Source organism: Papio anubis, chromosome 10 (genome assembly GCF_008728515.1).
Source record: "Papio anubis isolate 15944 chromosome 10, Panubis1.0, whole genome shotgun sequence".
Classification (NCBI taxonomy): Eukaryota; Metazoa; Chordata; class Mammalia; order Primates; family Cercopithecidae; genus Papio; species Papio anubis.
Genome location: NC_044985.1, coordinates 115,825,949 through 115,842,097, shown reverse-complemented (window position 1 = coordinate 115,842,097; position 16,149 = coordinate 115,825,949). Strand labels below are relative to the sequence as shown.

The 16,149-nt window shown below is 40.5% G+C and overlaps 1 protein-coding gene across 1 annotated transcript in view; it reads right to left on the bottom strand.

The window, feature by feature from the left end:
- The window catches only part of DIS3L2 (DIS3 like 3'-5' exoribonuclease 2), a 441,955-nt gene that overhangs the window by 304,742 nt on the left and 121,064 nt on the right, over positions 1-16,149 (bottom strand). Inside the window, 1 exon segment of the mRNA XM_031651606.1 lies at positions 3,435-3,669. Coding sequence (XP_031507466.1) covers positions 3,435-3,669 — 235 coding nt within the window.

Sequence of the window (16,149 nt, the reverse complement as noted above, 5' to 3'; positions counted from 1 at the left end):
TCCATACGGATGGCAGGTTTCTATGCTAACAACAAAGCTACTGCTTGTAAAGTGGTAAAAGTTCAATCTCGAGTGGGGATTGGGGACTGGACCTCTAAAAGGGGCCCAGGTCTTTGGCCCCCTCTCTCTCAAGGGCTGGTGATAATGCAGACCTGTGCTGTCATCCTCAAAGAAACTACTGTATGAATGTCTGAGATGCTGAGATGTTTCTCTTAATGCAATGATAGGCACTTGCTACAGACAACAGGAGCAATGTGCTCTCTTACCAGAGAAACTGTTAGTTATCACAAAGATATAAATATTTCCTCAGCAAATAGGTATATGCTATAAATACACATGCAATATGGAGCATTTGCTTTGGGCAAAGAAACATAATACTACAGCAAAAACAACCAAAAAAACCACTTTTAAACACAAGCATGAACCAGGATTAATAATCCACTTGCAAGTACAACACAAAGCAAAGAATCTTTCTAGAAGTCTTAGGAAAAGTTTGATATTCTTAAGGTTATGGTTTGTTTCAATAACAAACTTCAAAACCCTAAATAGTGCAAAAAGTACTAACATCCTAATGGTAACCAGATTTTTTTTATTATCCCAAGTAAGAGAAGTTGGTTGAAATATCCTTAAAAATGCTGTGATTTTTAAAAGAGCAAATTGCAATTTTCCTAAATATCAAGAGGGCAAGAAATGAGAAACAGCCATGTGGTTTCACAAACTCTCTATTTAGAGGCTAGCAGAAAAGAGAAATCTGTACCAGATACTGAGGGAAGGATTAAGGTTGTTCCCTCAGTCAGGGCTACTAAGGAAGTAATATAAGTAACAACAGGCTAGAAAAGATGCAAAAAGAATAAGGAAAGAAACATGCATACAGTGGGCTTGTAATGTACTCAGTGATATTTACTTGTAAGAAAGAGGGAGGGGCCAGGTACGATGGCTCACACCTGTAATCCCAGTGCTTTGGCAGGCCAAAGCAGGAGGATCGCTTGAGGCCAGGAGTTCAAGACTAGCCCTGGCAACACAGCAAGACCCTGTCTCTATTAAAAAACAACAACAAAAAAAAATTTCTGGGTGTGGTGGTGCACACTTTAGTCCCAGCTACTCAGCAGGCTGAGGCAGGAAGATCGCCTGAGTCCAGGAGGTCAAGGCTGCAGTGAGCTATGGTCACACCACTGTACTCTAGCCTGGGTGAAAAAGTGAGACCTTGTCTCAAAAGGAGTGTGGGGGGAGAATTATAATAGAGGGTGAATCAAGAGTTTCCCAAAACTCTGGGTTGGATGCTAACAAAATGAACTATTAGCATCCAACCCAGGCATCAATTCTGCTGTCACTTCCATCCATTAGTATTTCCTTGTCCTTGTATTTGTACCAACCACTAATGAGAGATCAATGTGTCTTATCCCTTCACTTGGAGCCCAGAGGAAAAGAGGCTGCTGAGATCTGCCAAGCCTATCACCAGAGCTGGGTTTCCACGAAGTAGTTTTAAGCTAACAATAGGCTTTAAAGTGTTCCTTTGCCTGACTTTATCCTGTGAATCTCTCTCTTCCTTGCTGATCTTGTTAATGAAGGATTTCGCTACTTAGAGTCCTGGTTATTTGCCACTCTTCTCACTGAAAATACATGACTCATAGTACTGATGTGATTATGATAATGCACATTTACTTTAAGAAGAATGTCACAGTATTCAACTATTTTAAAAGAAAAGAAAGTAGAAAAATCGCAAGAATGAAATGTCAAGGAATAGCATCCAAAAGGAACTGGCTGAGCTCTTAACATGGAACCCACTAGTTATCTAAACATGTCCCCAAAGAAAAGGAACCTGGGTACCCTGAAGTGAGTGATACCTGGCGGGGCCCATAGCAGTACCTGACACAGGAAGTAGGAGCCTCTTCAGTCAAGAAGAATTTCAGAATTGGAAAGTCATTCTGAATGAGGAGTACTTGGCACCATAAAGACCACATGCTTTCCAAAAATGCTTTCTTTCACAGATCACTACCTCATCAGCAATGGAGAAAAGCAGTCATCCTTCTGCAGTCATGTCCTGAAAACACATTCTGCTTTCTTTATGCTGTGGGGACATATGCTCAGCAGTCCCTAAACAAGTTGTCTGCTGAACATCCTCCTTTAGTAATCTTCTGGCATTCCTCCTAGCCTTTTGTGGGAACTGTGCCAGAAACTTATTGATAACAAAGCTCATTATCTAGTCAGCCTGGCCAGGTCAGAGTTGGTCGGTTTCCATTAATAGTATACATAAAATTCAATTTGGCTAGAAAATATACTCCTTCTATGTAGAATCTCTTCAAAATCTCTACCTTGAAATATTCAAATTGTACATAATACTTGCCTTAAGTCTCCTAGCTTGTGGCCGGGTAGGGTCCGTGGTCACAGCTCTCGTGTTTACAACTGCTTTTTCTCTGCATCCAGAGGACCCATGGCTTAGATTTCAATCAGAGTAAACAAGACTGGCTTTTTAAAAGGCTTAGAATCAAAATACTTTCTAAGGTTATCTATTTATAAAATTTTGAGTGATCCATGCCCACCAGAAGTGACAAAAATACCTTTTTTTTTTTTTTTTTTTGAGACAGAGTCTTGCTCTGTTGCCCAGGCTGGAGTGCAGTGGTGCAATCTCGGCTCACTACAAGCTCCGCCTCTCTGGTTCATGCCATTCTCCTGCCTCAGCCTCCTGAGTAGCTGGGACAACAGGCGACCACCACAACACCTGGCTAATTTTTTTTTTTTTTTTTTTTTTTTTGTATTTTTAGTAGAGATGGGGTTTCAACGTGTTAGCCAGGATGGTCTTGATCTCCTGACCTCGTGATCCGCCCACCTCGGCCTCCAAAAGTGCTGGGATTACAGGTGTGAGCCACTGCACCTGGCCCATGCCCAGCTAATTTTTTTGTATTTTTAGTAGAGATGGGGTTTCACCGTGTTAGCCAGGATGGTCTCGATCTCCTGACCTCGTGATCCGCCCGCCTCAGCCTCCCAAAGTGCTGGGATTACAGGCGTGAGCCACCGCACCTGGCCGACAAAAATACTTTTAAAAGATATTTAAAGTAAAATTGAGAGTAAAATAAAGTGATTTTTCATAAGAATTTTACATACCAGTTTAATTGTGTTCACATCAGCCACAGGATTGGGCCTTTCGCAAGAGATGTCAACGTTACCCAGCAACACAGCTCAAGCCTATTAGGAATGTGGCAACTGCAACTACTGCCCACACAAACCGTTGGTAGCACTTTCATCCCCTCTTTCATAACCAGTAGCTAAATCTGTCAAAGATTCTCCCTTTTCTAAAAGCTGCCACAGGTCAAAAATTAGGACTATATCAATTGCATTGTGTTATCTACTCTGTAACCGAGAGGGAATTCCAATACTTAATCAGTGTATTTAAAAAAAAAAAAAAAAAAAAAGTCAGACAATAGTCTAGTACTCACCTTTTTCAGAAACACAAACTGAGAGTTTCTTAACATCATCAACCAGCACATTTTGTGTGATGCCATGTCCATCTTCTGAGTCACTGCCATCAAACTGAGCCTCTATAATGACATCAGGACTGTCATTATAGCTTTTCAGGGACTGTTGCGGGAGATGGCGTCCACAGAGCTCCTCGGGGATATCTGATTCATATGCAGCTTCTGTTTCTTTGTCATTGTTCTCTGGCTTAACTACCTGAAGAAAATTTAAAAATTCTGCTAAATCACTGGAAGAAGAAAAAAAAGAGCAGATTTTTCTTTTCTAAGGAAGAAACTGCATATACAGAAGCTAATGATGTTGGACACCAATCATGTAGTTCGAAAAAGGATCTTTACTTTCCAGAAGCACAGACCACCTAAAGCACATAATCAATCCAGCAAAGCCAGGTTGACAATCAGTTCTTCAGGATGCCCCAAATTAAGGCCTTATCCACTTCTCATATTTCTGATCTACATTTTCATCATCTCTCCCCAAAGGCCCTGAATACTAGAAGTAGTACCATGCTGCTTCATAAAGGCTCACCATATAGGAACAATTAGTAAGTTAGGGAATGATAAAAGAACTCAACAAAGTATGCCACAGTGTTCCCAAAGGAAACCACAAGAATACAAGATGAAGTGGAAAAAAACAAAATTAAGTGTGAACAAGAGTTTATAAAATGTTCTTATAAAAACATAAAGCTTTACTTGGGAGGCTAAGGTGGGAGGATCACTTGAGCCTGAGAGGCACAGGTTGCAGTGAGTCAAGATTGTGCCCACTGCCCAGGCAACAAAGCAAGACCCTGTCTCCAAAAATAAAGCTTTAATTCCCCATTTTGTGGCCTGAAATCAATATCTAAAGCACACACACTGATGGACATTTACACTACAATACTAATGAAGCAAGTAGAGGAAAAAAACCCAGGCCAGGCACAGTGACTTACACCTGTAATCTCAGAACTATGGGAGGCCAAGGCAGGAGGACTTTAAGACCAGCCTGGGCAACATATTGAGACCCTGTCTCTACAAAAAATTTAAAAATCAACAAGGCATAGTGGAGGAAGGGGTGGGGGAGGGGCGGGGGGGGGCGCCTGTAGTCCTAGCTACTTGGGAGGCTGAAGTGGGAAGATTACTTGAGCCTAGGAGTTACAGTAAGCTATGATCACACCACAGCACTCCAGCCTGGACGACAAAGGGATATTCTAGCTCTAAAAAAAATAAAAAATAAAATAGAAAACCAATCCAGATACTAACCCATTTTATGAGTTTGTCACATACAGCACTCTGATGTCTATGGGCACTATATTAAAATACACCAGGTGTTATTGAGTCACTGAAAAAAACTGTGACCCTACAGGTAAATCTGCCCATCCACATTAGCAAAAAAGCAGCAGATTTTGTAGGTTCTGGATGTTACTTGAATACCACATCCTTTTTAAGAATCTATTTCTAGATGAGAAATATCTATATTCAATTTAAACATATAATTAAAACTTAAATGTTCACATATACATATATACAAATAAAAAAATGAATTTGATCACTACTTGTAAACATTCCTTTTATTCTTTCAAACAAATGTTGGAATGCCCATCTCGTGCCAGGCACCATCATGAGTCCTACATCCTAGCGGGGTGACAAATGATGAACAATTTACTCATTCAACAAGTCATTATGGAGTCCCTTTCACGGTGCCAGAAACTGTTCTAGGTGTCAAGGGCAGAACAGTGAACACAATCAAAAGTAGACTAGTGAGAAGCGCAATTAAATATATTGAAAGAATGAGAAAGCTGGTTAAGTAAATGAGAGAATAATGGAGAGGGTGTGGCTAGTTTATCACTAGGGTGATTAGGAAATACTGCTTAGAGGAAGCAACATTTGAGCAGAGACCTGAATGAAGTGAAAGAGCTCTAGCGGTTTCACCATGTTTATATTTGATAGGTCTAATGTTCTAATTAAAAGTAACACAAAGATCATGCTTAGTAAAAGATCTTCACCTTATACAAGGCAGAACAAGTTATTAAATCTTTCCTAAAACATTTTAATCCAGTAGGTTCAATTAACATAACCATCCCTAGACAATTAATATTATAATATCGACTCAGAAAACCAAAGTAAAATATTACAAAGATATTAACGATTAAAGGTAAGAATATATCCTCAGTTTGTAAAAATTGACTCCATAAAAATATAGTAATAGAAAAACTTGTAAACAACGCTTTATTTTTTGAGCAAAATTGCACTCAAAACTTTTGAGCAAAAGTTTAATGAACTTTTTAAAAAACTTGTTTCCCAATCCCTGAGTACATTTAATGAAATTTTCTTTTTTGCTGTGTTTTGACTCTTGTCCGATTCATACATTCATTTGTCCATTCACCTGTCCATGGGAAGTTAGAAACAGACACATCTCCCTCTCTTTAATACTACAAAAAAGTTCTACTGGCCAGCAATCTCCAAAAAGACTCCCTCAGGCCCCTTCCTGCAAGAGCTCAAGTGAGTGAAGCTACAGCTAGGGCACCGATACACAGGTTGAACATCCCTAATCTGAAAATCCAAAACGATCCGAAATATGAAACTTTTTGAGCATCAATATGACACTCAAAAGATATGCTCAGAGGAGCATTTCAGATTTCAGATTTTAGGATTTAGGATGCTCAACTGGTATAATGTAAATATTCCAAAATCTGAAAAACATCCAAAACACAAAAAAACACTTCTGGTCCCAAGACGGACCTTATTTTGGATAAGAATTTCTTATTCTGGAAAAGGAATACACAGCCTGTACAATTAAAAAACCAGCTCTCCCATCTGCACTCTGCTTTACCACATAAGCCTTGTTTTCATAACTGACCCAAAGAAGATCATTCAAAAATAAGAAAATTTACTGACAAGTTATGGCAGAAAAAGAATTTGACATCACTCAAATCAACAAATTCATTCAATTTCCTTATAAGTGCCTGGCAAATTCAGAAATATTTAGGAACATCTGCCCTGATCATCCTCAAAGAAGTAATACAACCTTGGGTACTGTCACAGCAGCCCAAGCACAGGCAGAAGGCACAGGTGTACAACCTACGTCTAAAGCATGGTGGCTACAGAACAATCTAGGGTCTCGTAGTTTTTCCTGTATCATCCCTATACATACTTTACCTCAGAGAGAGGAGTTCTGGGCAAAAAAACAACTGTCATACTACAGTTGGACTAGCAGGTAAAAGGTAGTCTCCTGGAAAGACATTATGGGCCTGGCACAGTGGCTCATATCTGTAGTCCTAGCACTTTGGGAGGACAAGGCAGGCAGATCACTTGAAGTCAGGAGTTCAAGATCAGCCTGGCCAACATGGTGAAACCCTGTCTCTACTAAAAATACAAAAATTAGCTGGGTGTGGTGGCGCACACCTGTAATCCCAGCTACTCAGGAGGCTGAGGCAAGAGTATCACTTCAGCTCAGGGGGCAGAGGTTGCAGTGAGCTGAGATCACACCACTGCACTCCAGCCTGGGCAACAGAGTGAGACTCTGTCTCAAGAAAAAGAAAAAAAGGAAGACATTATGCAAAGAGCTCAGGCCTTTAGTTTCTATTATGTATTTATTTCTGCCACTAATGGTTCCACAAAGGATTTGGTTCCCATCAACCATGGAGAAAATATCATAGGTACCAAAATACTGACTTTGTTATACAATCTGCAGGCTTCTCACAGTGAAAGGTCTTTCTCTGCATGCATGTATTATGTGTGGGAGGGTATAAATTGTAATCAGCATGATTCTGCCTGCCTACTTAATAATTATGTTTTGGCTCATGCATCCAAAGTTTAAGAAGAGAATGGGAAGAGAAGGGGTTTTGCTGTGCCCCCACCCAAATCTCATCTTGAATTATAGCTCCCACAATTCCCACATGTCATGGGAGGCACCAGATGGGAGGTAATTGAATCATGGAGGGTGGGTCTTTCCTCTGCTGTTCTCATGACAGTGAATAAGTCTCACGTGATCTGATGGTTTTATAAAGGGGAGTTTCCCTGAACAAGTTCTCTTCCCTTGTAGACCGCCATATGAAACGTGCCTTTTACCTTCTGCCATGACTGGAAGGCCTCCCCAGCCACATGGAATTAACCTCTTTCTTTTGTAAATTGTACAGTCTTGGGTATGTCTTTATCAACAGCATGAAAATGGACTAATACAGAAGATCAGTGGAAAGCAATAACCAGAGTACAGCAAGCTTAACTGTAGAGCATATTCAAAAACTAATCTACATCCAACTTTGTGATAATCTTCACGGTTTATACTGAAGAATTAGTGTTGTAGGGACTAAATTCACTTATGAGTTACTAAACCAAAAAATGCTATAAGGCAGCAGTCCCCAACCTTTTCAGTGCCAGGGACTGGTTTTGTGGAAGACAATTTTTCCACAGACCAGAGGTAGGGGGGTGTTACAGGATGAAATTGCTCCATCTCAGACCAGCAAGCATTAGATTCTCATAAGTAGCATGCAACCTAAATCTCTCACATGCACAGTTCACAACAGAGTTCATGCTCCTATGAGAATCTAATGCCCCTGCTGATCTGACAGGAAGCGGAGCTCAGGCAGTAATGCTCACTTGCCCACTGCTCACCTCCTGCTGTGTGGTCCAGTTCCTAATAGGCCACAGATCAGTACCAGTCCATGGCCCAGGTGTTGGAGACCCCTGAGGTAATAGGACTTAATAAATTAAGTCATTCAAAACTGTGCAATTAAAATATAAATTAATGTGTTACTTCTTTAAAGCATTTTATTCTATGTTATTATCCTAAGACACGTAAGAAAAGAACAAAAAGTATGGGGGAAAAAAGATCATCATGAGATCACAGGACTCAAAACCTGTGTACTCTCTAATCATTCCATATTGTATACTGGTTAAAAGTAAGGGTGTGAGGCCAGGCGCGGTGGCTCATGCTTGCAATCCCAGAATTTTGGGAGGATCAGGAGGGCGGATCACCTGAGGTCAAGAGTTCGAGACCAGCCTGGCCAATGTGGCGAAACCCTATCTCTACTAAAAATACAAAAATTAGCCAGGCATAGTGGCATGTGCCTGTAGTCCCAGCTACTTGGGAAGGCTAAGGTAGGAGAATAACTTGAATCCGGAGGCAAAGGTTGCAGTGAGCCAAGACTGCGCCACTGCACTCCAGCCTGGGCAACAGAGCAAGCAAGACTCCATCTCAAAAAAAAAAAAAAAAGGGTGTGGGACCCCTTAGAGAAATGGCTAATTCAAATCTGGAGCAGGAAATGGACAAGACAACCCTGGAACCTCCTGTCATACTGGGAAAACAAGACAGCAATCAATGGCTACTAGTGTCTTGTCTAAAAGACACAGGAAGTATAATAAAGGGGCTTTCTCTGGTTAACTATGGAGAATTCTACGCATTTATTCTCCCTGGCCTGTACAAACTGTACCTCAAGGTAACCAAGTAATTGATGAGGTAAAGGTTTTCTTTATACAAGTGTTTCAGCTAATTAAATTAAGAAGGGAAAAAAAAGGCTTTCGGTACTGTCATTTTGCCATCCCTACTGAATAACGGATTCAGGTAATGATCATCAATGGTTGCTCAAACCAGTAAGTCATAAGCTGATGGAGAAGGAGTTTTATAACAGATGAACGTTTTATAATGGATGGACCAGAGAGGTAATAATAATGGATGGATGTTTTATAATGGGTGGATCGGAGTTTTATAATGGATGGACCACAGAGGCAATACCTGAACCTACTGATAAATATGCATATTATAAAAAGAGAAAGAACCAAAGTGCTTCCTGATTCACTATATCAGGAAGTACACATCTCCACCTACAAAGTATTTTCTTTTCCCCAAAATTAAACCTGATCCAATATAGGACATGGAACAGAGGAACATGTTAAACAACACTACCATGCACACTCAATCACATTCAGAATGTGAGAAAATCTATAGGACAAATAACTCAGTTTTGCCAACAAATAAATTGCAAGAAAAAAGGGTAAGCCTATAGATTAAAATATTTGTTACATATCAACAAAAGGCAATTGTGTAGGCTTTATTTGAATCCGATTCTAACCAACCAGCTATATATATATATATTTTTTTTTTTTTTTGAGACAGAGTTGCACTTTATTACCTACACTTAAGTATAGCAGCACTATCTCAGCTCACTACAACCTCTGCCTCCCAAGTTCAAGAGATCCTCCCACTTCAGCCTCCCAAGTAGTTGGGACTACAGGCACACGCCACCATGCCCGGCTAATTTTCGTATTTTTTGTAGACATGGGGTTTCATCATGTTGCCCAGGCTGGTCTTGAACTCCTGAGCTCGAGCAATCCACCCACCTTAGCCTCCCAAAGTGCTGAAATTACAGGTGTGAGCCACCATGCCCAGTCCTGTATTTTTAAAAAAGAAAAGAAAGGTGAAAAAAGGAGGAGAGAGAAAATCAGAGAAATATAAATAGTGATTAGACAATGAATATCATTAATTCATTCTGACTGTTTTTCAAAAATCTCTAACTTTTGGAGACACCTGAAATATTTAGGGATGAAATTATAGATCCATCCATATTCACTTCTTAAGTGATTTCATGCAGTCTTTTGGCTTTAAATCTCTCTCTACATGCTATGAACTCCCAAAGTTAAGTGCCTAGCTCAATCTTTCCCCTCATCTTCAGACTTATATTCAATTGCCTAGAAGACATCTCAAACTAGAGAACCCTTGATCCCCACTAGAACCTGCTCCTCACCCAGCACAGCTCTCTCAGCAGATGACATCACCTTCCATCCAGTTCCTCCAGCCCTAAACCGGTTATAGCACTACCCCTTGACTCTCTCCCTCTCATTCCCCACATTCACTCCATCAGAAGAGCCCAGTGGCCCTTCCTTTAAATGGATCTTCTTGCTATTTCCACTGTTACCACATAAACCCAAACAACCTTTATTGCCATGCTGAATTACTGCAATAATTGGTCTCTTGATTTCCATTTTGGACCAATAAAGTTAGAGTGATTCTTTTAAAACACAAATCAGATCATGTCATTCTCCTGACAGCCTTCTAACCTCCTTCTGTTGCCATGCTACAAGACCTTATCAAGACATTTTTCTATCCTCATGTTCTACAATTTCTTCTTTTGCAAATGACACTCCAACTCCAGAGACTTTCTTGCTATTCCTAGAATACTACAACCTTCCATCGCAGGGCTTTTTCACTTGCTATCCTTCTATCTGGAAAGCTCTCTGCCTGGCTATTCATAGGGCCTGCCCTTTCATTTTGTTCAAGTCTCTGCTCAAATATCTGCCTGTCAAAGAAGCTTCCCTGATCACAGTAACTGAAACAGGCCCACCTTGCTATCATTTCTGCTATTGGTAACCCCATAAATTATAACACATCTTAGTGGATTCCACTTCAGGTTGTACTGAATTTCAACTTCTTTGAAAATATTCTCGCATGTACTCATTCCATAGAGACTACTCTTTGAAGCTAATTCTTCAGTCACTTCCAACTTCACGCTGCTCATTGAATAAACAACAACTGAACAGTATTGCTAACATCCATCACCTTTTTAAGAGTCAAAGACATACAGATAAAAAGACTACAAGAGTCCAGAAATAAACACCCCTCATTTATAAGTAGGTGATATTCAACAATAATTTTTTTTTTTTTTTTTTTGAGACACAGTCTTGCTCTGTCACCTAGGCTGGAGTGTATCCCCTTATCCAGCTTTATTTTCATTTGCACTTACCACTATCAGAAAGTATATATCTCCTTATTTACTTTCTGTTTCCCCAACTAGAATATAGGTTTCATGAACATAGAGGTATCTATTCTATGCACTGCTGTATTCTGAGTTGACAGTAGCATTTAATAGCCACTCAAATATATGCTAACAGAGTCAACAAATATGACAATTCATTAGAAAATGATTTGTTCGGAGTCTATCTTCCCTAATAAACTCCATGAAGTGCCCATGGCTAGGCCTGGCACATAGTAGTACGCAATTGTCTTTCAAATAAAGAGCCAGAGACGGTACACTGTATCTAATATCTCCACATATCTAAAATTTATCCATATTTTAAGACCTACTCCAAAAAGCATGAATTTTCTATAATCCAAAATCCACCACATAATCTTCCCAGTTCCTCTCCATCCTCCTGCCTGCCCAGGCAAGAATAATTTCTCTTTCCTTATAGTCCCAAAGCAATTTATCTGTGCCTCTTCACCACTTCTCAGTTTCTTTACTACATTAGTGTTATCTAAGCATACGATTTATCTCATCTGTTAAGACTATCTGGTCACTAATTATATACTACACATTTTTGCGTATTCTATAGAAAGTTACATAATTAATCTAAGTACTCAATGTTTGATGAATAAATGGATGAACAGGTAGAAGAACAATAAAATGAACATACGAGATTATCAAGATGCAAGAGCTTTCAGAAAAGTTCTCGAGCACAAATGTATGTGGGTTAGAAATTAGCAGCCTAATTTTCCTTGACTCTGTAAAGTAAGAGGCTTTCTTCCATGGGGTTGTCTTTGAAAAGTTAAGAAGTCTAAATCAGTGGTTCTCAACTTTGAAAGTTAGCAGATCCCTCTGAGAATCAGATGAAAGCAGTAAACCCTTCCTCCACAGCGGGGAAACAAAAAAAGGGCATATTTACAAGCAGACAGAAAATACTCTAGGCTGGGCACGGTGGCTCACGCCTATAATCCCAGCACTTTGGAAGGCCAAAGCTGGTGGATGACCTGAGGTCAGGAGTTTGAGACCAGCCTGGCCAACACAGCAAATCCCGTCTCTATTAAAAATAAAAAAATTAGCCAGACGTGGTGGCACACACCTGTAGTCCCAGCTACTTTCGGGAGGCTGAGGCAGGAGAATCCTTGGGCTTCCAGGGAGGTGGAGAGGGCGCTAATGAATCGTCGAACTCTCAGTATCGATCTTTAATAAATAAAACAAAACAATGGCGGCGGCAGGCGGCGTGAGGCAGGCGGCGGCGGCGGCGCTGGCGGGCGCAGGCAGGGTGAGCCTGAAACAGGCCGTCTCAAGATCAGATCAATAATATCTTCACGGCAGGCTCGACTCATCATCACGCGCATCGAGGATAGCAGATATATTACTGACATGGTTAACTGAGGACTTTTTAAATTCCTCTGGTTTCTCCATAGACCTGTGAGGGTGGGGCAGCGGACTGCACTTATTACCTGAGAGAATGCTACAAATGGGATTATTTCTCCCTTGGAGATTTAGTCTAATCTCTGGAGGACAGGACAGAAACAGATTAGTGAGAGAATCAAATCACTAGATCCTAAAGAACTTTTTCACTCTCAGTCTTTTTCCATGAACAGGGTGGGATGGGCATCACATAAAACCCTGCTGATAAAAATAAGCAGTGAAAATACAGACAGAGATCAACTGAGGAGTATTGATAGGAAATAAATGGCATTTGCAGCCACTAAAAATGCTCTAGAAATAGTACAATATTTATTTTATTTGACCCCACCCCCAACTCCCAAACACACACAGAGAAACTTGTGTCAGATACACCCTGAAGTTAGTTTTACCAAGGACAGATCTGTGATCTACCTCCTGTTTTCTTTTGGAAGGTAAAATTGGGCGCTAAGAGTGGTATGGCAGTGTGCTGAAAGGAAAAAGTAAGCCTGTCTCCATCAGGCGGGATTCCCTACGCTCTGGAAGACAGAGAACAGCAACCTGGCCTCTACAGCAGGACCCATGGTGGGGCAGTGGGTAGGGGTGGAGGGCACCCAGAAATACCATGAGGGATGGGTGAAACTGAGGGGCAGCTATGAGAGGCTCACCACTTAAAGGAACAGACCTAAGCCCAGAATCCTAATTTCAGAGACACAGGAGAAGAAGAGGTATCCTTCTGGAAAAGTAGGCTGGGTGTAGCATGACGTCAGCACTTTAAAAGGAACACAGGCCTTGTGTTGGCAGAGGAATGGCAAAATGCCTTGTAGCATCCTATTTCAAAGAGAAGAACATTTGCCGGGTCAGAGACACTATGCAATACTGGGAGTGGGAAATAGCTAAGGAAGATGTAATCTAAAAAGCTGGCAGAATTTTAGAAAATGTGAGAAAATATGTTGGGAAATACGTTTTAAACATATATAAAAAACACTGCCATGAAAGAAAAATAATGATAAACTCAACCGTATTAAAACTTCTTTTTATTCTAAGATATAATAAAAGAAATTTTAAAAGGCAAGCCACTGAGGGGCTCATACCCAGAATATATAAAGAACTCCTATAGATCAATAAAAGACAAATAATCCAATAGAAAAATGGAAGAAAAGGCTTAAAATACTTCACAAAATAGAGATGTCAAGCAATAAAGATGAAAAGGTGGTCTGCCTTATTAGTCAGAGAAATGCAAATTAAAGCCACAATGAGATATCACTGCAAACCCACAGATGGGCAAAACCCAAAAATCCTGATAATACCAAACGCTAGCAAGAACACATAGCAGTACATATCTAGTGTGAATGTAAACTGGTCCAGCCCTTTGCAAAAGAGATCAGGACTATGAGGGAAAGTGGAAAGCAGATCTACTGGATTCTGGAGCCCTGGCTTATTCCACTACACTGCCCTGTCTCCTTCAGGATTCTGACAGGTGCACACGAAAAAGAGGTATCTAAGCTGAGAAAGAACATATGGAAAAGCAAAGAGAACAGAAAATGCAAATTCTCCTTTAGGAATGGCAAATAATCATGAAAATATACAATAAGAGTGAGAAAGGAAGATCAAGATGTCAAGAGCCCTAAGTGCCAACTTAATGAGTTGGGCCTTTACTGTCAAGTCAGTGAAGTGGGAAAGCAGAGTGCAGTGGTTCAGAGCACAATCTCTAAGGACAATACAACTGGCTTGAGTCATGGCTCTGCACTTACCCGCAACGTCACCTTGGAAAAGTTATTTAGTTTCTTTGAATCTCAATTTCATTATCTTTAAAATGGGAACGAGAGTGTCTAATATCATACAACTATTGTGGGAACCAAGATAATAAATGAAAAACTCTTAGCACAGGTGCCTGGAACATGGTAGGAGCTTAAGTAAAGTGAAGGATTTAATAATAACAGAACACTCAGTTGGGAGCCTTTAAATCCTGAAGAGCAACCTGAAACAAGGGGAAGGGGAAGGGGAAGGAAGGGTCAAAAATAATTGCAAGGCCCTGAACTCAGACAATAGAAACAGAAAAGTTAGGAGCAGTTACATACAAGGAAACAAATACAGCCTTCAGATGACTCGAGAAGCGCAAGATGATGAGGAACATCCAAAGGTGGCAGCTGGAAATGTAGGTCTGGAGACTAGAAGTGTCTTGGAGGACAGAAATCAGATTAGAGAGTTACCCATAATATGGGTTGGCAGTTAAGCAAAGGTGACTCAGGGCCAAGTGTCTACTGAAAAGAGAACCTGAGGATAAAGCCCTTGGGGAAGACTCAAATAAAGAGGTTTCAACAAGGAACAGGAGTGAGCAAAGTAGAGAGAATTTAAACATAACTATGGACACAGGAATCACAACAAACACTGAAGTTTTTATTATGAATATTGACATCCTATTGCACAATCGTCCCTGTGCTTTTATACACAGTAACTGATTTGCTCCACCCAATGACCCTGGGTGATGCACAGGAGAATGAGGGTCTCCATCTCACAGAGAAGGAAATGAGTTCAGACATGTCACAATCTCACAGCTACTAAATGGCAGAGTTTTAACATGCATACAGGTCTAGGACTCTAAATCCAATTCTCTTAGTCCTGGACACTGGAGGAAACCACCCACAGGAGCTGAAAACAAATAGATTCAGAGTGAACCTCACCCATACAGCTCCCATCCCTGACACACATTGCATGAAATGCCTCTGAACCTTTTGTTGGCCTAGCAAATAATCAAAATTCAAGACCTAGCTCTTTTGTGAATGTTTCTCTGCTAACTTCTCTCTCTCTGCATAAATGTTGTTGCCTTCCTCTGCAGCACTGCTAATCCTTACCCATTCTTTCACTATAAGGTTCCTCTGCCAGTTGTGGTGGCTCAAGCTGTAATCTCAGCACTTTGGGAGTCCCAGGCAGGGAGATCGCTTGAGTTCAAGAATTCAAGACCAGCCTGGGCAACATGGCAAAACTCTGTCTCTACCAAAAATAAAAAAATTGCCAGGCATGGTAGCATGCACCCATGGTCCCAGCTACTCGGGAGGCGGAGGAGGAAGGATCATTGGGACCCAGGAAGTCAAGGCTGCAATGAGCTGTGATTGTGTCATTGCTCACGGGGTAAGCCTGGGTGACAGAGCAAGATCCTTTCTCAAAAGCAAAAAAAAAAAAAATGTTCCTTGATGGGGCTATATTCCATTCATTTGTTTGCATATTTTTTCTTCCACTAGACAGTAAACCACATTACATTTATTTTTATATTTCTGAGAGTCTCCCACAATCCTGGGCACATAGAATGTGCTCAGTAAATACTGATTCTCTTTTCTCTTCTTCTGAAGAGAATGAGAAAGACTTGAATCAGCTGTAAAAGAAGCATTTGCAAAAAATAACAAGAAATAAATACTAAGTGGCAAGAGCCAGCTAAATTAAAATGCATGTCCATAAGATACTTCATGATACTGCAATGTCCTCCATTAACACAATGTGTCTGGAAACCAGGAAACAGACAACAATTATTTCATCAAAATTGACACTTATCACCGTAAGAG